The sequence below is a fragment of the Lissotriton vulgaris genome, chromosome 3_1 (genome assembly GCF_964263255.1).
Source record: "Lissotriton vulgaris chromosome 3_1, aLisVul1.2, whole genome shotgun sequence".
Classification (NCBI taxonomy): domain Eukaryota; kingdom Metazoa; phylum Chordata; class Amphibia; order Caudata; family Salamandridae; genus Lissotriton; species Lissotriton vulgaris.
The window spans coordinates 1,258,338,340-1,258,363,580 of record NC_141689.1 but is presented as its reverse complement, the minus strand read 5'-3'; the positions used below and the strand labels follow the sequence as shown (position 1 = coordinate 1,258,363,580).

General features: G+C 46.7%; 1 protein-coding gene across 1 annotated transcript in view; it reads left to right on the top strand.

The window, feature by feature from the left end:
* The window catches only part of SCARB2 (scavenger receptor class B member 2), a 567,669-nt gene that overhangs the window by 227,727 nt on the left and 314,701 nt on the right, over nt 1–25,241 (top strand). The window contains exon 4 of the mRNA XM_086961781.1: nt 21,910–22,101. Coding sequence (XP_086817907.1) covers nt 21,910–22,101 — 192 coding nt within the window. The remainder of the gene's footprint in view (nt 1–21,909; nt 22,102–25,241) is intronic.

Genomic DNA, 25,241 nt, shown 5'->3' with positions numbered 1-25,241 from the left:
TCCTGAAAGAATGAGTCCCAAAACCCCTGCCATCAATCCACAACTCTGCAAGCGCTTTCCACAAAACTGCCAATACTTGAAAAGCTGTGGCTTTACGACCATTCACATGCACAAAAACCAACTGTCAGCTAGCCCTGTGGAAATTAGCAAAATTAATGTACCTAAGCGGCGTTCATTTGCCCTCTCCCGTCCCCCTCCCTGTAGGCACCACGTATACCCTGAAATGTTGGCCGCATCATTCTGCCAATAAAAGCCCGTGCCCATATGTACATGACAGCCATTTTAGGCCATGGCCTCTCTGTCCGTTTTTATAAAATCCCCGGCTTCCCTCCTGCGTGCATTTGAGCACCCCCCTCCCACTCTCACATGCATAGACCATGAAACCCAGCACTCTGCGCGACCCTGCTATGAAAGGGGCAACCCTCCTGCTTGACCCAGGTACCCCCCCCCCCATTTCCCTCTTGAAGAAGCATCCTTCGCCTCAGCTGACGTAGCCCCCCCCCCCCCAGCTGTTTCTGACTGCCCCTGTTCTCTCATGTACGGGTCATAAGATCTCTCTCTCTCTCTGCGCGACCCCGGCCCCGCACGCACCCTGGCCCCCTCTTTCTCCTCACATGAACTAGTCATAAACCCTCTTCTTACGCAAAGCCCTGTCCTTGAGGGTCACGGCCGCGCCTGACCCGCACCTCCTTCCCTTCCATGAATGCCCCTCTGTTGACAAGCCTTCCCTCCGCACTCAATTGTCCACGCGGCATTAATACCACTCCTCTGATGACCCTTTCCCCCCCCCCCCCCTGAGTCCAGCTGACCACACATGTCCGAGGCCATCGCCTGAGCCAGGAGATACCCTTTACTGCCCTTATTGTATGAAGTCACTCCTCTTCAATGGATCCTCTATTGGTCTTGGCCACCCCACCCCTTGGGCTATGATTAGGCGTACACATCCTACAAAACACTCAGTTGCGTGATTGCCCTCCCCTCTTATCAGCAGGTCAAGGGTCCCCATTGTGAATGTATATGGGTAGGATCACCACGAGGATTATAGGGATGTCTTTCCTTTTGCGTCACACCGTCCTGATTGTGTTATCCTGTGTTCTGTAAAGTATAAAAAGCCAGAGTCTCAGCTCACTTGTTAGAGCACCTCCCGAAAGACACTGTGTTTCGTGTCCGAAATGACTGGCTCTCCTCATGAGTAATAAACTCTGTTCTTGATTCCTGCTTCCAGCACCCGTCTCTTTATTTTGGTAATTACTCAACATGAGAACTCAGAGGCGGTTTGCGCCAGCAGCCTGGGCATCGATAGGAATATGGTTGCATTTCCCACAATTGGCGTCCCAACGCGGGGCCCATCAGTGACATAGGGTTCGGTAAGAGAGATCCAGACGAAGAAGTGAACGTCTAAATGATCGGGGCATGCCTGCCTTGAGAGGGCCCTCGCCCGGCGGCCGATCAGCAGAACTTCACCAATTCTGAACGGACCTCTCCTCAGTGACCTATTGTCCTGACTGGAATCCCACAGGAATGCTACATGGAGTAAGAGAACGATCGGGCGCTGGAGGAGGAAGTCGAAGAACTATCCGTATGGTCCGATCCGGGTAAGATTAAGTAGGGTGTTTTTACGCCTGATTGGTAGGGTGGCTCTGTCCACCTGATTGATTGATTGTTTGTATTGAAAACCGGTATTTGTATACTGGCATTGTTGGTATTGGTTCATTTAGCTCTGAGGGCTACTTGACATATTGGTTCTCTTTTGAGAACGAGACATTCTCTGTTTGCAAACAGCGGCGAATAGGAACGTCGTCCCTCTTTGCAGATAGAGAAGGGTAGGTAATGTAGACTTTTGTCCCCGGTATTAAGCCGTCATGCCTACCTTTCTCCCCACTGGATTGTTTGAAGTCGATTAATAATCGATTGTTGTTCTTTTGAGATCTTCCCTGTCTACAAACTGAGACGAGTAGAAATATTCTGTCTTCCTTTTTGGATAGCGAAGGGCAGGTAATGCAGACTTTTGTCCCCGTTGTAATCCGTCATGCCTGTTTTTCTCCCCACTGATTGATTGAAAACCTGGACATTGTTGTTCCAGGCATTGTTTCGTTTGAGGTATTTTCCGCCTGCAAACAACGAGGAATAGAGATATTCTATCTAGTCTTTGCAAGCAGAAAAGGGTAGGTTATGCCCCTTTGTGAATTCGTCAGTCCTACCCACTCCCCACTGGTTGGTTATTGTGGGGTAGCTCGCATGGTCCGCCCAGGAGACTACTCTTATGGAGGACATATGCTCTCTACTCATGGGCCATTTAGTAGAAATAGACCGACTGGTCCGTCCAGGAGGCTACCCTGGTAAATGGAAGTACATCGCTCGGTCCGTCCAGGATGATACCCTAATGAAGGAATATATGTTCCCCTTTTGATCGATAATCTCGTTCCACCCCGGACCATTTATTGGAGGGGACTCGTCTGGTCCGTCCAGATGTACCACCCCCCCCCTCAGTGAAAAGGACACATAAAAATATGAAGTGATCACCGTTCCCTACTAACAGAAAGCTTTAGCTCGAAACACGCTAAGGAAGAGAAAGAAAAATAAAAGGAAATCAGGCTAAGTCAGTAACCCCCTGATGAGCTTTTGACTTCACTAAAAATAAGAAACATTAGAAATAGTTCGTAACAAGAAATATAAAATGGCGAAAAGTTTGGCAGCAAAAATAGCCACGAGGTAGCTAGGCTTCACTGCCTGTTCCTGCTCCCAACATGCCTGCCTCATTGCCCGCCACGCCCAAATAACGGTCACATGAAATAGAAACAATCAAATAGGTACCTACCCCCATTCCGGAAACTCCCGAAGTGCAACAGGTCCGCAGTTACGCCCATCCGGAAGGCGAGGCCTCGAGGTACGAGGGGCCCGCCTGACCACGGTCGGGAGGAGATGATGTTGGGCAGGCGGTCCAAAGAATGGCAGAGTCCTCTCCTTCTCTCCTCTTCCGCTGCCCTGCAGGCCACGGGGGGGGGGGGCTGTCTTGCCTCAGCCACCGACCACCCCCCCCCTTTCTGTCTCTCGCCTGGTCCGACCCACGAAGAAGGCAGAAGCCGAAGGCGAGAACGGCGGCGAATCAAGTAGTCCCGCCACATTTCAAATTCGCCGCATGCCATCGCCTGCTTGTTAAAGGCCGAAGCCAAGGCGAAAACGGCGGCAAATCAAGTAGTCCTGCCACATGCCAAATTCACCGCATGCCGCCGCCTGCATAGGCACAGGTAGTCCCGCCACATGTCAAGGGAAAGGGGGGGCTGTCTTGCCTCAGCCGCCGACCACCCCCCCCCCCATCATCAATGGCTGGCATGGCCGATATCGAAGACGACGGAGCCGAGGAACGGCGCGGGGTCGCTGGAAGGGGGAGGCGGCGCGAACGACCCTCCCCCACCTCCCTCCAGGTGGAGGCTTCCAGCGACACCCCAATACTCTTACTTAAAGAGGGTCAACATCATAAAGCGGTCTTCTGCCCAGGACGGGCACTCGCTCCATATCGCCTCTCCTCGACCTTGAAGATTCTATAAGAGCCGGGGGGCCCCCGACCCCCTGCATGGGTGCCCCCGCCCCCTTCACCGGGAACCACGACATCGGTGCAACTCCTGCCGGCACCAGCCTCGGATTAGAAATGGCTAAAATGCAGCCACGGCACAGACTTGTTCAGTTCCGGAGGAACACCAGGATGACCCGGTAGGAAAATTGTTGCCGCCCTTCCCACTCTTTGACTCATGGTCCATATTGTTAGACTGTTAGCCTTATAGCACGAAACTTTTTGAATTCCCAACGGAAGGCTCTGGGCCAACCATGCAAGACTAGAGACATCCTGACTGTGCTGGAACTCGCCTGACCCCACCCAAAATGGCGCCGACACAAAATGAGACTTTTTTTGAATGAACTTTATTGTACCATGACCATGCAACTTTTACCCCGAGATATATATATATATAACGTTTTGGATAATGAAAGTAGATATGAAGGATATTGAGTATGTGTTTGGACAATGAATTGACTTAGGGTGGGTACTGATTAGGAGTGGGAAAATGAATTTGTGTGAATTAGGTAAAGAATGAGTATTGGATAATGAATTATGAATTGATTAAAAATGAATTTTTGACATGCATCATGTTTGCTCTGTAAGGTAATCTCAATGCGATTTTATTTGCACTGCTGCACTTTATGCAATGAACTGCTACCAATTCCGTTTATTAAAAGTATTTTGAAGAAGAAAGCATGGTCGTTGCAGTTGCAATTAATGAGTTTTGTAATGCCTTACTACTGCGAGCGAAGAGTAAGTATGATGAAGGATGTAGATCAAAAGGGATCAGATATTTGGCAGCTACCTTATGTGCCACAAGCAACCGGAAAAGTGTTTCAGATACCCTTAAAAATGACACCACAGAAAATGCCTTCTGACCGTCACCCTTGCACCCGATAAAGACGGTTACGACCAGGTAGCTCATGTAGATACTCAGATCGTCAATGATTATCTATATGACACCACTGGTCCCTCTGGGCTGAAATGCCGAAAGGGCAAGGGAATGCGGTACGAGGAGATAGGGCGAGTATATGGTAGGTAAAAACATTTTCGAACTACTGCATGATGATGTGCTTTGACTGCTGCCCCCCCTACCCCTTCTTTTCCTCCCTTCTGCAGGTCACGTCAGAACGTCGACTGAAGTGCGGAAGAGCGACGGTCGGATCACCGACTAAACAGGAAAAGAGGGAATATGTGTGTGGTCGTTATAACGATAGGTTTCTAAAAGAAAAGACGTAGACTTAACATGACTATTCCTCCTTAGGACATAGCGACTGGGAGGATAGACTGACACAGAAACTGGACAGGTACTGAATGACGAAAAAAAAAAAAAAAAAAAAATTTGACTAGAAATGACGTATTAAATAATGTAACTGGACGTTTGACTAGGTAGGGAAAGGACAAAGAAAAATTATACAGGTAAGGGTTGCCACGGCACCACCCGTCTAGGAAGTTAGAAATATTGCTGATGTTCAAAATGCACTACCCCCTTTCTCACACTCTTATAGATATAGCCAAGCTGTCCGACTGTTCTCCCGATCAATGCTTGCCGTTGCCTCAGCCTGGAGAACTTCCCACCACAGGAGGGAACAGAAAAATGGCTTAAGATCCAACCATGGGTAACTAGCGCGACCAGGTTAATTACTGATCGACCAGCCGAGGTGTGAGTATTGGTAATTGGGAACGTTCACAGGCGTGACAAGCGAGAAGGGAAAGGGGGGAAGGGTAGAAAGAGCTAAGCACATAGATAAATAGGATAGTAAAGATACGTAGGATATATATGTATAAATAGATCTTGTAAACTAACAATTGTTTCCTGTCTTGACGTGAATGTCTTGTATACGTATCATATATGCGTCGTCTTCCCTGTCTGAGTTTGTGTGTGTAAATGTACGAATTTATGTCTTCCCTCTGTCCGTATCTGCATGTTATCCAACCTTTACTGTTCTGTGTTGTGAGCGCACTAAATGACCTATTTTTGTACACGTCTCTCTCTCTCTCTTTCCCTCTCTCTCTCTCTCTCTCTCTCTCACTCTCACTCTCTCTCCTTACATGTCATACGTGTACCGAATGGCTTGTTTAGATTGCGGACGACTCTCACTCTCTATGAGAGTCTCCCTATTTTTCCTCCCTCTTATTGGTAAAATTGTGCCCCACCGGCACCAGTCTGATTTGATACATGTTTGAACGCGAAGGTGTTCAGCGAAATTGACCGAAACTAAAATGACTGTATCTCGCCACGTTACTGCCTCTCCTTTCCGTAAAATGAAATGAACTTGAATTGGCTGAGAAGGAAAGGACAGGTAAGACGACTAAAAGTCCCCCAAATCTGGCCATTTATAGGGGAACTGTATGTCAATGGCATCCTATGTCTGTTCTTCAGAGACGAACGCCAACGTCTAGACTGACATCCAATACCCAGATTGCCCCACCCCTTTACACCCAAGCACAAGCGCCCGAAGCATCCCCGCCCCAATTTTTTTTTTGATAGAACCACTCCTGTTATCCTAGGTATAAACGTAATGATCATGGGTAGCTGCTGACCCTTGAGGAAATCTCGTTTTGCCCGACTCTCGACGATAGCGCCCCCGCCCTGTCTGAAAATGTTAATAAATTCTGGAGGGAAATGCTGCGCTAATGTTGAAAATGATGTAATGAACAGTTGATGGAAATATTATCTTGTAATCAATCGAATCATAAATGGGCCGATGAATGTACCTGCCATAAACTCAGTAGGAATGCTGACACGTGCACTACTTGGCAATGAACATCTGACTGTGACCAATGAGCGTATCTCCCAAATGCGTAGAATTAAGGGAGGAATTCACATGCATAGATATCTTCTTTTGCCATTTCACTGAAACTTTGTCTTGTACCTATTCAAAGATTCGCGATCACCGAAGGAGATGGGTCAGAAGTGGCGTACAGCCTGGCTGTGGATCTTGGGACTCGTGTGACCTCGACCGAAGGTGGAGCCGCAGAGCAACAGGAGGGTACGGGACGAGACCGCAACTTCAGCGTGGAAAATGAAAAACGGCGAGCCACCTTGAAGCCACTCGCCTGCTAAACCCACGTGTGCCTGGAGTCCCCGTCCCCCTTCCTTGAGCCCGATGGATGGGCCTGCCTGCTTGTTATCCTTTGCTCCCTTGGTCCCTTTTGCGTGTCCCAGGAACTCTGACCCAACTCCACCCTCTCCCCTATCGACTATTTTGGACTTCACTCACCCTCTTCTCCACGTGACTTTTTGTCAAAGGAACGAACTGCATTTCACTGAGAATAGGGTGCTGCCATAGAACTGTGGGTGCCGAGCATAAAGCACCGCCAACCGGATTGTTTAGGGAACAGGACTGTGGTCTAATAGCAGAGGACTGACCGCACCCTGCAACGCGTAAGGATAAGACCCGAGCTGGACCTGTAGCTCCACCGCCGGTGCTCAACAGCGCCAACGAAAGGACGCGGACTAGAGCCTACCAGTGATGGCTCACTACTAAGAGACACTGGAACGAAGAAATCTTGTATATTGTACTGAATTCCGCCCTCAACTACTTGGTCAAAATGTTCATTGGTCACACTTTTTAAACATTTATGCTATGTAGTGCTTTTGAAATGATAGGAACTCGACAAATACAATTTCCTATGTGCTGCATTCTGCCCATCGCATCAACTGTTCATGATTTTTATGCAATATGTTAGTATTGACAAAATGCTATTTCATCAACCACATGTTTATATGTACGCCCCGTAACTAGGAAGGATAGGAAAATGAACTCGCTTATGTTAAAAGCGGCGACTGTGGAAATTAGCAAAATTAATGTACCTAAGCGGCGTTCATTTGCCCTCTCCCGTCCCCCTCCCTGTAGGCACCACGTATACCCTGAAATGTTGGCCGCATCATTCTGCCAGTAAAAGCCCGTGCCCATATGTACATGACAGCCATTTTAGGCCATGGCCTCTCTGTCCGTTTTTATAAAATCCCCGGCTTCCCTCCTGCGTGCATTTGAGCACCCCCCTCCCACTCTCACATGCATAGACCATGAAACCCAGCACTCTGCGCGACCCTGCTATGAAAGGGGCAACCCTCCTGCTTGACCCAGGTACCCCCCCCCATTTCCCTCTTGAAGAAGCATCCTTCGCCTCAGCTGACGTAGCCCCCCCCCCCCCCCCCAGCTGTTTCTGACTGCCCCTGTTCTCTCATGTACGGGTCATAAGATCTCTCTCTCTCTCTGCGCGACCCCGGCCCCGCACGCACCCTGGCCCCCTCTTTCTCCTCACATGAACTAGTCATAAACCCTCTTCTTACGCAAAGCCCTGTCCTTGAGGGTCACGGCCGCGCCTGACCCGCACCTCCTTCCCTTCCATGAATGCCCCTCTGTTGACAAGCCTTCCCTCCGCACTCAATTGTCCACGCGGCATTAATACCACTCCTCTGATGACCCTTTCCCCCCCCCCCCCCCCTGAGTCCAGCTGACCACACATGTCCGAGGCCATCGCCTGAGCCAGGAGATACCCTTTACTGCCCTTATTGTATGAAGTCACTCCTCTTCAATGGATCCTCTATTGGTCTTGGCCACCCCACCCCTTGGGCTATGATTAGGCGTACACATCCTACAAAACACTCAGTTGCGTGATTGCCCTCCCCTCTTATCAGCAGGTCAAGGGTCCCCATTGTGAATGTATATGGGTAGGATCACCACGAGGATTATAGGGATGTCTTTCCTTTTGCGTCACACCGTCCTGATTGTGTTATCCTGTGTTCTGTAAAGTATAAAAAGCCAGAGTCTCAGCTCACTTGTTAGAGCACCTCCCGAAAGACACTGTGTTTCGTGTCCGAAATGACTGGCTCTCCTCATGAGTAATAAACTCTGTTCTTGATTCCTGCTTCCAGCACCCGTCTCTTTATTTTGGTAATTACTCAACATGAGAACTCAGAGGCGGTTTGCGCCAGCAGCCTGGGCATCGATAGGAATATGGTTGCATTTCCCACAGCCCCCTGCACTTCGCTTCTCACCTGCAAGGGCAGTCAACTGTGGATCAGAAGCCTGGAGGTACACCCATTTTCCCCCGCCCCTCTGATCCGTTTTAGATTTTCGCAGCCATATGGAAACTCTATCCTTAATCGATACTACATCACCCCATTCAATCCCTCCCCCAATTTTTTACCCAATAATTCTGACACTAGAAAAGCCCAAAAAAACATCAAGACCATCATCGTGGACAAAAGGCACGACTCATAACTGTCTGAACATACCCCTGGCAATACCAGTATCGCTCAGCCCAGTAGAGTCCATGACAGACCTACCTGGCCTTGCTCCCAAGCCCACCCCTCCAACATCTGCAAGCCAATTTCTCTTGCGGACGGAGCATAACCCCATGAGAGCTTACCTACAAATACAATTCCTGCTAGCTTACCCACAATCTTCACCCTAGAAAGCCCTTTGTCAATCAAATCCAGAATGAATTGTATCACATCTTCCCTTCTATGCTCTACTATGGTCCACCGCCGCGCTCCAGGCAGCAGAAATTCATCCCAAGCTAGCCTGTATGCCATCATCATGGCTAGTTACAACATCTTATGTTGCCTAGGTACCATAACCGCTGCGGCATGGGGGTCGGAGTCCTGTCTTCGTCCTTGGCTAGCCCACGGAATCTCCCCCACTGTGAACGAGACAAAGCATCCGCTATGTCATTGTCCACTCCTGGCACATGCAAGGCTCTAAAAGCTATATCATGACGTAAACAGCCCAAAACGAACACCCTCAATAACTTCAAGACCTGTTCATCCCTGGCAGACTGGCAGTTTACAATCTCCAAAACCGCCATATTATCAATCCTGAAATACACCTTTGTGTGTGCCAGTTGTTCCACCCCATAATGGTACTGCCACCACCAGGGGAAAGAACTCCAAAAATGCGATACTCCTACCCCTCCAACGCACTCTAGAGGCCACTGTTCTGCACAACACATTCCTTGCCAATAGAGGCCAAAGCCCTTGCTGTCCGCTGCATCTGAAAACATTTGGACATCTCACACCATGTCACCCTCCCACATCAAAGGAATGCCGTTGAAATCTTGTAAGAAAAACTTCCATATCCGCAAGTCTTCACAGACTCCCTAAGTGTAAATAGGCTGTGGGTAAGTTCGATTTTGTCATTTTTTTATTCCTCCCACAACCCTCATCATCCAATGTTCCCTCCTTGGACCATTGGTCTAATTCATCAACAGAGGCAGATTGTTGCATATCCAGCACCTCTTGCCTGGCATCATGCCAACGTTCAGTCTGTGATTTAACTATATACATAGATGTGGTACTTCGCTGCATTGCGGTCTCCCGGGCTGTGTAATCTGCAAAGGCATTGCCTGCTCCTATTTTATCGGTCACTTTCTTGTGTGCGCCTCATTTAACAACTGCCACTTTCTTAGGATAGGTCAAAGCAGTAAGGAGATTATGTACTAATTCCCTATGCACTATTTGTGTCCCATTTGAAGTGGGAAAGCCTCTTTCTTTCCAAAGCGACCCGAAGTTATGTGCCACTTCAAAGGTGTATTGGCTATCAGTGTAAATGTTAACAAGCAAATCTGTACTAAGCTCACATGCTCTTGACAATGCTATCAACTCGGCTGCTTGAGCTGACTTCTGTGGGATGGGAGCTGTCTCAACTACTGTTTGAAGTGTTGTAATTGCATAAGCAGCAGATGTAGTGCCATCAGGCAACTTCAGGCAAGATCCATCAACCCACAATTCTCTATCAACACTAGAAAGAGGTGTATCTTGTAGGTCAACACAGCCCTTTGGGTGTTCTTCAGTTAGGGATATACAATTGTGTAGCTCTTGTGACTGAGACTGAGTAGCTGGAAGTGGCAATAATGTAGCTGGATTCAAGGTCAAATATATTTTCAACGTAATATGAGGGGCCAAAAGTGGCAATTCATATCCTGTCAAACAGGCACTAGTCAGATGCTGTGTCTGTTTGATTTAACAAGTCATCGACTGAATGAGGTACTAACACAAATAATCTATGTGACAAGACTATTCCCTCACTCCGACGTATGGATACAGCCGCTGCCGCCACTGCTCGGAAAAAAACAAGCAGCGCGAGGGCAACCAAGGACAGCCGAAAAATATGCACAAGGACGTTTTTTTATCACTGTGTGTGTGTGTGTGTGTTAAAACCGAAAGGGCACAACCTTCCCTCTTATGTACATAGAGTGTGAAAGTCTTCGTGGAGTTCCTAATATTGGTGCCGAACAAAGAGCTTGACGTAGCTGTTGGAAGGCATTCTGGCATTCAGTAGTCCATGGGAGAGGCATCGGAGTGTCTTTAGTTAAACGGGCCAACAAGGGTTTAATAATGTATGAGAAGCTAGGGATCCTCTGCCTACAGAAAGAAGGAAGGCCAATCAATGCACGAACATCCTTCTGAATACGGGGCACAGGAGTATCTAAAATGGTCTGAATGCGGTCTGGTGTGAGTGCACGTCCTTTCTTAGACCGGAGGTGACCTAAATAGGTAACCTGCTGTCTACAACATTGCAATTTCTTCTGAGAGACTTAGTGATGATGAGAGGCAATGAATGCTAATAATGACTATGCTCCCTCTTTAAACTGTTCAGCGGTATCGGCAGCCACCAAGATTCCGTCAACATATTGAATAAGAGCCACCCCTTTCGGCATAGGAAAAGAATCAAGCTGCCTTTTTAATGCCGGACTATAAATGCTAGGACACTCTGTATACCCTTGTGGAGCTCTACAGAATCTTTATGATCTATTATTCAAAGTGAAGCGGAACAAATAACTGCTGTCAGGGTGAATAGGTATTGAAAAAAAGAATTCTTCAAATCTATTACACTAAATGTAGTGGAAATAGGGGGAACTATAGTAGTCATTCATAAACTTTTATTCGATTATAAAATTTGCATAATCATAAAAAGTACAACATTATTTAAAAACCATCAGTGTTAAGCTAGAGTTCACATGAAACGTTTTATAAAACAATGTCCTGTCGTATTTTCATTACTTTTTTTAAAAAAGTCACTGTCATTTTGGCTTCATGAGGGTTTAACGGCGGCTGGAGGTAGGCAAGCGCTGGATATGTGTTTCTAAGACCGCTTGAGCGTAAGAGGGGGAGAATCCATTTTTTCCTAGCCGCACTGTAATATTTGCAGAACAATGTGACATGGACCGTTGTTTGCTTGGAGGCCCCGTCACATGGACAACAAATCAAATTCCGTGACCAGTTATTCTGTTCTGGGAATGAGACCAGGCGAAAGAAAAGGTCAAACCGGAATCTTGTCAGTAAAAACTTTTCATAGTTCGATAGAAAGAACGTAAGGTAAGGCTGTATCAATTTCCCTATTTGCAATTGGGAGATTTTTTCATTTTGCGTTTTCACTATCTCCGCCTGGTTGCGGAGTTCTCTCAAGTGGCCTAAGCATAGATCTTTCAGCCGTTTCTTGGATATGTCTTCAATTGAGGGTGGATCAAAAAAGTATTGTTCACAGTTAAGGTCTTTAAAAAATTTGAAGACATAGTTAAGCCAGGGAATTTTTCTCCAATGTGCTAGGCTCAGGCAGTCTGTGATGAGGGAGCGTGTTACGTGACTTTCAGGATTGCACCAAATGCGATGCCATAGAATGAGAGGCTGGCAGCGTATGGTGTCTGTCACGAATTCCATCCCTAGCTCTCGATGTGATGCTAAGATCGGGGAGCTTTGGGGAAGGGCCAGGACATATTTAATGAAGGCGTTCTCGGTTGCCTGTATTTGTTTGATGTTTCCGTGACCCCAGATGCCTGCTCCGTAACTCGCCACACTATGGCATTTTGCGTAATATAGTGTTAGTAGTTCCGACGGAGCTGGTTTTCCTAGTTTCCTGGAGAAAGCGCAAAGCGCTGATGTTGCTCGGCGAAAGTTTAGATTTCTGGCTTCGATGGCTTTTCGCCAGGTCATTGAGTCGTCCACGAGTATACCCAGATACAGGTAAGCTGACGTTTTTTCCAACTTAGTGTTGTTTATATGTATGGATTTTGATTTTCCAGATTTGGGGCCTAAGGACATTGTGAATGTTTTCTTTGTGTTTACTTTTAATCCTAGGGAGTCCATGAACGTCACATATTTATTCAGTTGCCGTTGGAGTTGGTTGGCTGTTCGGGCCAGGATGACCGAGTCATCGGCGTAGAGTAGGATGGGTATAGGCCGCCGATCAATTTGCGGGAGGTCCTGGCTTCCTGCCAACATTGCTTTTTCAATCCCGTTGGTATATAGATTGAATAGGAAGGGAGCCAATACGCACCCTTGCCTTACTCCTCGCGTGATTTTAAAAGGACGTGACAGGTCGCCGCCAATGCCATAGCGCACTCGGCCTTCTGCGTTGGTGTATAGGCCCCTGAGAAAAGCCAGTATCGCCGGATCTACTCCAAGATTCGACATGATTTCCCACAGCTTTGCGTGCTGAACGCAGTCGAAAGCTGCGCTCAAATCAATGTAGACCAGGTGAATTATCCCATCTTTTGCGTGGACATATTTGTCGGTCAAGAGGGTCAAATTTAGGGCTTGCTCCACTGTACCGAGCCCCTTCTGGAAGCCATATTGCAGGTCTGTAAAGATGTTGTTTTCCTGGGCCCAAGATTGTAATCGGTCCAGGAGTAGTCGACCTGCAATTTTTCCCGTGGCATCCAGAAGGGAGATCGGCCGGTAGCACGCTGGGTCGTTTCGGTCCCCCTTCTTGAATATTGGCAAGAGTGTAGATGATGACCATGATGGAAGGAGACCGATCTCAGCAACTGCGGACATTACCCGGGTTATTATTAGCGACCAATAGTCACTGTTGTGTAGGAATATGTCCATGGGCACCCCGTCTGGGCCGGGAGCCTTGCCAGTTTTTGATGCTGCGATTGCTTTTCTAACCTCAGTTACTGTGAAGCGTAGATTAATGGGTAAGTTGATAGGGCGAAGGTGGTTCTCCGCTTCTGCCTCGTGTTCTGGTCGAGACGTGGCAGGTAGTGGGTCAAAAATTTTTGAAAAATGGCGAACCCATTCGCACTCAGTTACTGCTACGTCGAGTGGATTCGGATCGGTATCTTTGTCAAAAAAGGGTGATCTAATGGTCTGCCAAAAAGTTATGCTGTCCTTTTTTAGTGCGCTCTCGTGTAATTGGCACCAAAGATCTCTCTTTATCTGGGACCTGCGGTTTTTCCTGGCTTCGTTGTACGCTTTCCTCCGGGATGAGATTAGTTGGACGTCTCTTGGCTCCTGCCGGAGGGCTTCTTTTAGCAACGAGAGGGCCTTTCTGCAGTCTGAGTTAAACCATCTTTTAGTTTGGGATATTGGTTTGTTTGACCTTTGTTTAACTAGCTCATCTCTTATTGTCCCTTGAATGTTATGGAAGGAAGTAATAATTAATTCAGGCGAAGCCTCTGCGGAGAGACAGTCCCTTAACCAGGGGTACGTTTTTTCAAATATTCTTTGCGAGGTCACCTCAGGATCAACTTTGGCCCATTTGATTGCGAACCCATTTCTTTTCCTCAGTGATATTGTTTGTTGGTCAAGAGGACTGATTTTTGTTATAAAAGGACCTGGTTTCTCCAAAATAATCTCCACACTTAGGGGATAGTGATCACTGATCGGGCAAGACCCTACTTTATAGTTAATTAGCGAGTTCTTACTGGTGATGGAGGCTAGGATAAAGTCAATAGTGGATGTGCTACCTCGCCCATGGAAAGTGGGTCGGAATTCCTGGGCTGGGTGCACTAGCTCATTTACAAAGTCAAGGTCCAGACTGAATACTATTTCGTTCAGTTTATTTCCACTTTGGGTATGAGCGAAATGGGGAATCGGGTTGCCAGTTTCGGATTGTAGGCCACAGGTCCCGTTTTTGTGATTTGGACATATATGATGGTTAAAGTCACCACCCCAAATATATTTTATTGACTCGCTCAAATTCGAGTTTTGGAGTGTTGATATGTGGGCTGCCATTTCGTCCAAGTTTGTACAACAATCCTGTGTGCCTATGTTGTTGTAATAATTTATGAGTATGTGAACGTTCTTTGATGCAGTGTTATGGTGCGTGATCTGAATGACTTGAAAGGTTGGTGTTTCTTTCGTGGTTTTTACCTTAACTGCTAAGGTGTTGGAAATATAAATCAAGAGGCCGCCTTTTGGTCTCCCCATTGTGCTTGGCGTTGCTTGGATAAAGAAGGTTTTGTATCCCGCTAGATGGAGGGGGGATAGGAGCCAAGTCTCTTGTAAGCACAAGATTTGGTGGCTTCGTGCGATTTCCAACCATTGAGGGCATGTTATTTTTCCGGTCAGGCCTGCAACGTTCCAGAAAACTATGCCTATGGTCGTGGCCTTGTTGACTGTCGAGGTTACACGTGCTGTTTTACTGTTGTTCGAGATTTCAGTGGTTGGGGTTTGTACTGTGAGTGATCCATTGTTCGCGGCCAGATTCATTGGAGCCGGAAAGATAGGCAGATTGTTATGTTGGATCATTCGGGTCTCTGATACTTCAGACTGTTTGAAAGGAGTTATCTGGTATGTGTCAGGAACTAACGATTGTAAGACGTCGGCTGGATGTGAGGAGGCAGCTTTGGGTTGTTTAAGGTTAATGGTGGATGGTCAATCGACCATGTCGAGACACTCGTAACGGTTTTGGGTCGGAAAACCCTGCCACCCCTCATATGTTGGGTAAGATCTGTCCTGCCAGTATGGAATTTGGCTATCGACATACCTTTCTCTTGACCCCCCCCTATCAAGGTATTCGGGTGGGAAATCCCTCCGGGTCCATGGTGTTTGACGCCATGGGTCCTGGTTCCGTGGGCCTTTGTGATGATGATGCCATTCCCATGGTGGGGGGTTGTGTTGATGTTTCATTGGGGGATAAAAGAAGGAGAGGTGACGAGTGTCTATTCCCCCTTTTTTCTCGAGTTGTGGCCAGGCACATATATAGTCAACCGTTGCGGGATCTTTGCAAGTTACTATAATGCAGTCACCGCGTGTTGTTTTCCTGGTTTTGCCTATCCAGGCTACCCTACGTGCTGACGTAATTCCTCCTGATAGATGGGATTCAAGAGGTCTATTTATGCTAAGCCACTGCATGGCCTTGTTTTTAAGTGACCAAGCAGTTTCTGGGGTGTCATCTACTAACTCGGGTACTCCTGTTAGAACTATTGTATATGGAGTAGCTTCGGGGGGCAAATGGGCAGGGCGTCTCACTGCTGGGTATTTTTTCTGGGCTGTTTCCGTTACGTTCTTGAGTGTTTTTTGAGGGGGTGGGGAGTTCATGGGCTGGGAATCAGGATTCTCCTGGGGGACCCTACTAGGGTCTGAGGCTTGTGCTGGACATGGGGTTCGTACCGTGGCCTTCCCTTTATTATCTGCCTGCTGCACTTTTTGTGTTGTCTTCTGTTGCGGTGGTTTGTCTTGCTGGGGGTGAGATGTATATTCTGTTGGTTTGGGTATAACAGACAGTGAATTGGGGTTCTTTTGTATTATAGCTGTTGCATTTGTAGGATTTGCTGGTTTCTGAGTATGTTTTTGGGTTTGCTTTTTTGGTGGGTGTATGGTATTTCGCTGGCCCTTTACGTCTATCCTGGTGTTTGTATCTAAAAGAGTAGCTGATATTATTGTTAGTTGGGCCTCGAGATTTCTTACGCTCAACTGGATAGGTTTAAGGTATTGGTAAAGTAAGTCTTTTGTAGTGGTTAGCACTTGTGACGTAATTCTGCAGGTCTTGCATTGCTCGGCTGCGTTGCTGTTGCTGGATATTGGCTTGTGCGGGAGGGTGCAGTCGGGAATGTGCAATATGCTGTTAGAGCATGGAGAATTTGGATTGGTCGTTGGTGCACTTTGTGTTTCACCTCTGAATGAAAGTCGGGTTTCCGATGTTTCCTTTTCTTTCTCACCATATTGGGATAGAGTGTTGGAAATTTGGGTGCCTTCTTGCGTGTGACAACCAACTAGCTCTGGGGTTGCTTCCAAGTCATCTGATGACAATGAGGGATCCGATTCAGAGTGCGTAACTGACAGATCTACTACTGATGGTACGGTGTTAAGTTCAGTGGTTGGAAGGAGCACTAGAAGTGAACTGTTTTGGGAGGTTGGATTAATTGGGGATGCAGCGTTCGCTATGGCGCCGAGAGATGAGCGCTTGGCTTTTGCGCTCATGAGGTCCATAGAGACTCTCTTTTCCATCAAGGCTATGCTTTGGTCTATTGTTTCATGTACCCGCGATATGAATAGGTCGATGGGGCCTGTTACCTGAGCTACCTCCTGCGCGTGTTTGGATTTCGGTTTGGGTTTGGAGGTGCTTCTGGTTTTTGGCGGCATGTTGTTTATTGCCGGTTCGTTGATGTAAGAGAGACGGCCCGGTCCGGTCTCTATCGGGCACTAACGGGCAACAACGGGCCCGCCCTTGGCCCGGGCTTCGCCCCGGGCTGCGTCCCGCGCGCGTCCCGCGCAGCGGGTGCCGCGAGAAGTTATTGCGCTTCGCTGGGGGCGGGGCACTGGAAGGGGGCGCGGCTCTCACAGGAAGAGGACCAGCTGGAGATGGTGAATGCTGGTCCTCGCAGTCCTGGGGCCGGCGCCTCGTCCTCCTCTGCGGCCCCCTTCTCCCAGTCGCGCTGCGGGCTTCTGAAGGTGTGATACGCTACTCCTGTAGCAGGAAACGGGAGCTGGATCAAACAGTAAGTCCTCAGACAGTCGGGCTGATTCCACGAGTGGCACCCGCGCTGCGGGTGCCGCGAGAAGTTATTGCGCTTCGCTGGGGGCGGGGCACTGGAAGGGGGCGCGGCTCTCACAGGAAGAGGACCAGCTGGAGATGGTGAATGCTGGTCCTCGCAGTCCTGGGGCCGACGCCTCGTCCTCCTCTGCGGCCCCCTTCTCCCAGTCGCGCTGCGGGCTTCTGAAGGTGTGATACGCTACTCCTGTAGCAGGAAACGGGAGCTGGATCAAACAGTAAGTCCTCAGACAGTCGGGCTGATTCCACGAGTGGCACCCGCGCTGCGGGTGCCGCGAGAAGTTATTGCGCTTCGCTGGGGGCGGGGCACTGGAAGGGGGCGCGGCTCTCACAGGAAGAGGACCAGCTGGAGATGGTGAATGCTGGTCCTCGCAGTCCTGGGGCCGGCGCCTCGTCCTCCTCTGCGGCCCCCTTCTCCCAGTCGCGCTGCGGGCTTCTGAAGGTGTGATACGCTACTCCTGTAGCAGGAAACGGGAGCTGGATCAAACAGTAAGTCCTCAGACAGTCGGGCTGATTCCACGAGTGGCACCCGCGCTGCGGGTGCCGCGAGAAGTTATTGCGCTTCGCTGGGGGCGGGGCACTGGAAGGGGGCGCGGCTCTCACAGGAAGAGGACCAGCTGGAGATGGTGAATGCTGGTCCTCGCAGTCCTGGGGCCGACGCCTCGTCCTCCTCTGCGGCCCCCTTCTCCCAGTCGCGCTGCGGGCTTCTGAAGGTGTGATACGCTACTCCTGTAGCAGGAAACGGGAGCTGGATCAAACAGTAAGTCCTCAGACAGTCGGGCTGATTCCACGAGGACGTTTTTTTATCACTGTGTGTGTGTGTGTGTGTTAAAACCGAAAGGGCACAACCTTCCCTCTTATGTACATAGAGTGTGAAAGTCTTCGTGGAGTTCCTAATATTGGTGCCGAACAAAGAGCTTGACGTAGCTGTTGGAAGGCATTCTGGCATTCAGTAGTCCATGGGAGAGGCATCGGAGTGTCTTTAGTTAAACGGGCCAACAAGGGTTTAATAATGTATGAGAAGCTAGGGATCCTCTGCCTACAGAAAGAAGGAAGGCCAATCAATGCACGAACATCCTTCTGAATACGGGGCACAGGAGTATCTAAAATGGTCTGAATGCGGTCTGGTGTGAGTGCACGTCCTTTCTTAGACCGGAGGTGACCTAAATAGGTAACCTGCTGTCTACAACATTGCAATTTCTTCTGAGAGACTTAGTGATGATGAGAGGCAATGAATGCTAATAATGACTATGCTCCCTCTTTAAACTGTTCAGCGGTATCGGCAGCCACCAAGATTCCGTCAACATATTGAATAAGAGCCACCCCTTTCGGCATAGGAAAAGAATCAAGCTGCCTTTTTAATGCCGGACTATAAATGCTAGGACACTCTGTATACCCTTGTGGAGCTCTACAGAATCTTTATGATCTATTATTCAAAGTGAAGCGGAACAAATAACTGCTGTCAGGGTGAATAGGTATTGAAAAAAAGAATTCTTCAAATCTATTACACTAAATGTAGTGGAAATAGGGGGAACTATAGTAAGAAGTGTCATAATGTCAGTGACTACCTGGTATTGGGGCACCACAATTTTGTTAACCTCTCGTAAATCAATAATGAATCTATAAATTGTAATATCGGTGTCTCTTTTCAAAATAGGAAGGATAGGGCTGTTACAAATGTTATAAGGAACTACTTCCACACCTCCACCTTGATCAAATCCTAAACAATGTGAGTCAATGCTTCTTCGCCTTGCCGAGATATTTTATATTAAGGCAATTGAGGCAATGAAGCACATTCCTTCTCTTGAATATACACCTGGGAAATAACCATTTGTCCCACATCGATATCTGATGTAGCCCATAAAGTAAGAGGTAATGACGTCAGAACAATATCCTCTTTAATGAGACAAGACCTCTCAAACATTGAATAGTTACCATTTAAGATAATACACACACCTTCTGGGGAACAATCTATTGTAGCGCGAAAATATTTGAACATATCGATACCCACAATGTTATCCGGCATGTTAGAGGAAAGCAAAAATGGACATGCTGCAGTGTCTGTGACAGTGGTCTAGATGTAGGTGTCCCATTGAATCCTATCAATGTTATCATTGTGCCAGATAAGGGAGCCCTAGGAACCAATTTTTTAGAGAGAGCACTACGAGTAGCTCCTGTATCAACCAGAAACCGATCAGGAGGGCCCAAGACATTTGCATCAACATAAGGATCTTTCTGATCTAATTGGACCTCAACCGGTTCCTTGCCCCATCCTAGGCATTCCTATGCATAATCAGAATCCCCAAGACCATCTTCCAAATAATCAGACATTTGATATTGATTTTGTCTATCATAGGTATTAGAATAATGTGGTCCGTGTTCAACTGCCTCAAACTGTGGGCGAGGTCCTATTACTCCCTTATTTCCTGAATTCTCTGGGCATCCTCTCATACTTCCTCTACCCCATTGATACTGCTGACGGATCACTGAAATAATATCGAGGGACAAAATATCGACTTGCAAAAATATCGTGGACAAAATATCGTTTACAATAATATAGTTGTAAAAAATATTGACTTTATTAAAAACAGTGTTAAATTAAATTGATATTCAAATTTAATTACTAAAATATACTTAAAAATAGTTAAATTAACTTATAATAATTAAATAATAAATGAAAATAATAAAAATAATTTTTTACAATCTTATTTGTTAAAACATATATATATAGTAACATACTATAATTAAATAAGATACTATTATATTACCGTACGATACCAGAAGTGTAAAAAATACTATTCCCACTCCAAAGAGTGCAAGCGTAGGGAAAGCATTGGATAGCGTAGGGGTTAAAATTACTATTCCAACTCCAGTGGGTGCAACAGTAGGGAAAGCGTTGGATAGCGTAGAGGTTAAAATTACTATTCCCACTCCAGTGGGTGCAACAGTAGGGAAAGCGTTGGATAGCGTAGGGGTTAAAATTACTATTCCAACTCCAGTGGGTGCAACAGTAGGGAAAGCGTTGGATAGCGTAGGGGTTAAAATTACTATTCCCACTCCAGTGGGTGCAACAGTAGGGAAAACTCACCCTGAACCCAAAAAATACCCCTTTACCCAATAACTGAAAACTGACCCCGAACCCTAAAAATACCCCTTTACCCAAAAACCCAAAACTGACCCTGAACCCTAAAAATACCCCTTTACCCAAAAACTGAAAACTGACCCTGAACCCAAAAAATACCCCTTTACCCAAGAACTGAAAACTGACCCTGAACCCAAAAAATACCCCTTTACCCAAAAACTGAAAACTGACCCTGAACCCTAAAAATACCCCTTTACCCAAAAACTGAAAACTGACCCTGAATCCTAAAAATACCCCTTTACCCAAAAACTGAAAACTGACCCTGAACCCTAAAAATACCCCTTTACACAAAAACTGAAAACTGACCCTGAACCCTAAAAATACCCCTTTACCCAAAAACTGAAAACTGACCCTGAACCCTAAAAATACCCCTTTACCCAAGAACTGAAAACTGACCCTGAACCCTAAAAATACCCCTGTACCCAAAAAACCAAAACTGACCCTGAACCCTGAAAATACCCCTTTACCCAAAATTAATTAATATTATTTAATTACCAATTAATTATTAATTAAAAATAACAATAAAGTAAATATATTAGCACATTAGCTGTAATTAATTTAATTTAATAATTAATAATATGTTTTCCCAATTAATTAATTAACAATAACTAAAAATTATATATATAAATAAATTACTCTAATTAATGTAATTAACTAATATTATTTAATTACCAATTAATTACTAATTAAAGATATGCACAAAATTATATTAATTAATTAACTAATTAATATTAATTAATTACCAATTAATTATTAATAAAAAATATTTACAAACATATAATAATTAATTAATTATTATTAAATTACTCCCCACCCTTATCCCCTATTAACCCAACTTCCCGCTCCTAAACATTAACTACAATTTATATTACTATTAATAATTTTTTTTTTAAACCTTTTTTCTACATATTATCGATATATTTTACTTTGACTATTTATCGATATTTTGTCTTGTCGGTTTCGGCTGCCCCTCAAATCCCACTTCTGTGACAGAGTAGCATACACCTGCAGACCTACTATGGAATGGTTTCAAATTCCCTTCAAATACATCCCGCCTGACTTCAGATGTTCATTCTAGAGATAAATCCTGCGATGAAACTGAATACAAATAATTAACTTCCGAGTACCCGTACAAACACCCCAAACGTGCTCTCACAGGAAAGGTTCAGACTCCGCTGTGAAACGGAAATGTTGGAATGTAGCCTGTAGGCATGGGATCCAGAGAACCCATAAGTGCTGCAACCGCCGCACTGTTGTCAGATTGTGTGCTATTCAAATGTAAGTAGCAAATACATTGTATTGCAATATGCATTTCTGCACGCTCTTCCTTGCATTAATAGTCATGCCGTTTATGCAGTGATTAAACGGCCGCAGTGGTCATTCAGCTTATTTTCCTTGATGTTGTATGTATGCTATACTTCTGATGATGGTGACTGCCTTCTTGGACTTGTGCTTCTTCATATCGGCTTCTCTTCTTCTAGACTTTGATGGAGCGGACTGAAAACTCTGGCTGGAACAGGACAGCGGCGGCGTTAATGCTCATAACCTGCGGAGAAGGAATGTTTCTGACACGCACAGTCCACGAATTGTTGTGGGGATACAAAGACTGCGCCCTCTCATATGCTCACATTTTTGACGCATCCATCGATTCAACTTTTGGATTGTTTTACAAGGTATGCTTGTTTCGCTGCAGTTTGGCGTTTTTTTTTATATTCCTGCTTATTTCTTTCAAATGTCCCTAATTGTTTCATTGTTGAAATAGCATGCAGCACAACTATTTAATTTTTTGTATTTACCTTTCCATCACGGACTGGTAAGGAAAAATGTATTGCGTCATTTTGTAGGCGGGTGGATATGCCATAGCACTTTTGTTTCGTACTGTTTAGCCATGCGGCACAAAAACTGGGATGTTGTACAGCAACTCTAAAAAAAAAAAAAAAAAGTTGCTTAAAGCAATATATATCCTAAAGGATAAGCCATATTGGCTTTACCATTGTTTGTTACATTCTATTTATATTTATAAGAATGTTTGTGGGCATCATGATGACTTTAAATAATACCCGGTCAGCATAACCTGACCGGTTAAGAATCTTCCCTGCTCACTGAATTCAAGGTTTTGTACAGTCTCATTTGGGGTATGTGGTCTTTGTACACTGCGGTGACTTCTGCTCAAGAGCAAGATTGGGAGTTTGCACCAGCATGATCTTTGGTTACCTAAACAAGTTTGTGACTGTTGCATGTAGACACCAGTGGGTTGGTTACTTGTGTACAATGCAGAAGTTTGTTTGCACGTAAGCAACCCTGTCTGTTCGCACTTGCACGAAATGACAGCCTGGACAATTACATCTGCACATTCTAAGCAGCCCTTCTTCCCCCACAACACAGCAACTAAAGTACATCACAAATATACTAGCCTGTCCTCAAAACCGAACACAATTTAATATTGAAACACTATCGCTAGACAGAGAAATCACATATTTGTTACCTGTTAAAACAAGCACTGGCGTTGCCAATAGGTCTCGCAGTAGGAAAGTTTGAGCTATTGGTTGTGTAAATGACAAAGCCCTTTATGTATTCTAAATGATAACAGTGAAAGGCATTGTTATTTGCCATTGTAATAGTTCCACCTGTCGTACTGCACGATCAATTGGCAACGTGAGTGTTGTTCGTGTGTGAGTGGCGTTGTGTGTGTGAGTGGCGTTGCGTGTGTGAGTGGCGTTGCGTGTGTGAGTGGCGTTGCGTGTGTGAGTGGCGTTGCGTGTGTGAGTGGCGTTGCGTGTGTGAGTGGCGTTGCGTGTGTGAGTGGCGTTGCGTGTGTGAGTGGCGTTGCGTGTGTGAGTGGCGTTGCGTGTGTGAGTGGCGTTGCGTGTGTGAGTGGCGTTGCGTGTGTGAGTGGCGTTGCGTGTGTGAGTGGCGTTGCGTGTGTGAGTGGCGTTGCCTGTGTGTGAGGCGTTGGCTGTGTGATTTGTGTTGCCTGTGTGAGTGGCGTTGCCTGTGTGAGTGGCGTTGCCTGTGTGAGTGGCGTTGCATGTGGCAGTGGCGTTGCATGTGGCAGTGGCGTTGCATGTGTGCGTAGTTGAGTGGTGTTGCGTTGTTTAGTGGCGTTGCATGTGTGAGTGGTGTTGCATGTGTGAGTGGCGTTGCATGTGTGAGTGGCGTTGCGTAGTTGAGTGTCGTTGCGTAGTTGAGTGTCGTTGCGTAGTTGAGTGGTGTTGCGTTGTTTAGTGGCGTTGCATGTGTGAGTGGTGTTGCATGTGTGAGTGTCGTTGCGTAGTTGAGTGGCGTTGCGTAGTTGAGTGGCGTTGCATAGTTGAGTGGCGTTGCATAGTTGAGTGGCGTTGCATAGTTGAGTGGCATTGCGTAGTTGAGTGGCGTTGCGTAGTTGAGTGTCTTTTAGTAGATGAGTGGCGTTGCGTAGATGAGGGTGAGGTGTTGAGGGTGAGTAAGGATGAGTGAGAGTGAGGGTGAGTGAGGTGTTGAGGGTGAGTGAGGAGTTGAGGGTGAGTGAGGTGTTGAGGGTGATTGATGGTGAGGTGTTGAGGGTGAGGTGTTGAGGGTGATTGAGGTGTTGAGGGTGAGTGCGGGTGAGGAGTTGAGGTGGAGGCGTTGAGGGTGAGTGAGGGTGAGTGTGAGGTATTGTCATTGAGTGTGAGTGTGAGTGAGGGGGTGTGAGGGTGATGGGGTGTGATGGTGAGGGTGTGTGAGCGTGAGGGTGTGTGAGTCTGAGTGTGAGTTATTGTCATTGAGTGTGTGTGAGTGTGAGTGAGGGGGTGTGAGTGTGTGAGTGTGAGGGTGAGGAGTTGAGGGTGAGTGCGTGTGAGGGTGACTGTGGAGTTGAGGGTGAGTGAGGTGTTTGAGGGTGAGTGAGGATGAGTGAGGAGTGAGTGTGAGTTAGGGTGAGGGGTTGAGGGTGGGTGAGGGTGAGGGGTTGAGGGTGAGTGAGGATGAGTGAGGATGAGTGAGGATGAGTGAGGGTGAGTGAGGGTGAGTGAGGGTGAGTGAGGATGAGTGAGGATGAGTGAGGATGAGTGAGGATGAGTGAGGGTGAGTGAGGGTGAGTGAGGGGTTGAGGGTGCATGCTATTTAGAAAACAAAAATATGCTATTCCCTCAAAGTTATTACTAGCAAAATACTGGTAGTACGTGTGAGTGAAAACCGCAAGTGTAGTTTGCACAAAGCTCTAAAATAGCACTGGAAACAAAGAAAACAAGTGAAAGCAAGTTACGGTACCATAAAGTGGGTTTGAACTTTCATTTAATGTTCTTCCCGAAATGTGCTCCAGGCAACACGTTAATCTCTTTGTACGCCGTGTTTGTGCTGCACATTTGGAGGCTTAACAAAAACATGCTAGTTGGGGCAGAGCAACTCCATCGCTGCCGTACCAAAATGGTTAAAGGGACTGTAAGAAGGGGCGGTGCAAGGAAAACAAACTGCGACGTGCTGAAGGAGACTGTAAATAAAAAAAATTCTAATGAAAAGAAGCGGGACAGGTATAAATTACAACAAACTGTTGTCCAGCACCACAGCATTTATATTGGAAATACTGTGCTTCTGTCAGACGGTGGTCAGAGGGCGGAAACAGCAGGGGTCCCGGACAAAAAAACAAGCGTTAAGAGCGGCCGGGAAACTGAAAGCACGGCCGGCCAGCCATGATTAATTAGGGGAGGAGAAGCCGCTGAGCGCACGCTGGGCGAAGCCCTTTGATGTGCTGGTGGCAAGAAAGTGCATCATTTTCGAAGAACTGCCGCTTTAAATATGTGACTACATAAAGGATGAAGGCGGAAAAGAAAGTTCTCTCTTTCTGACTTCGGCT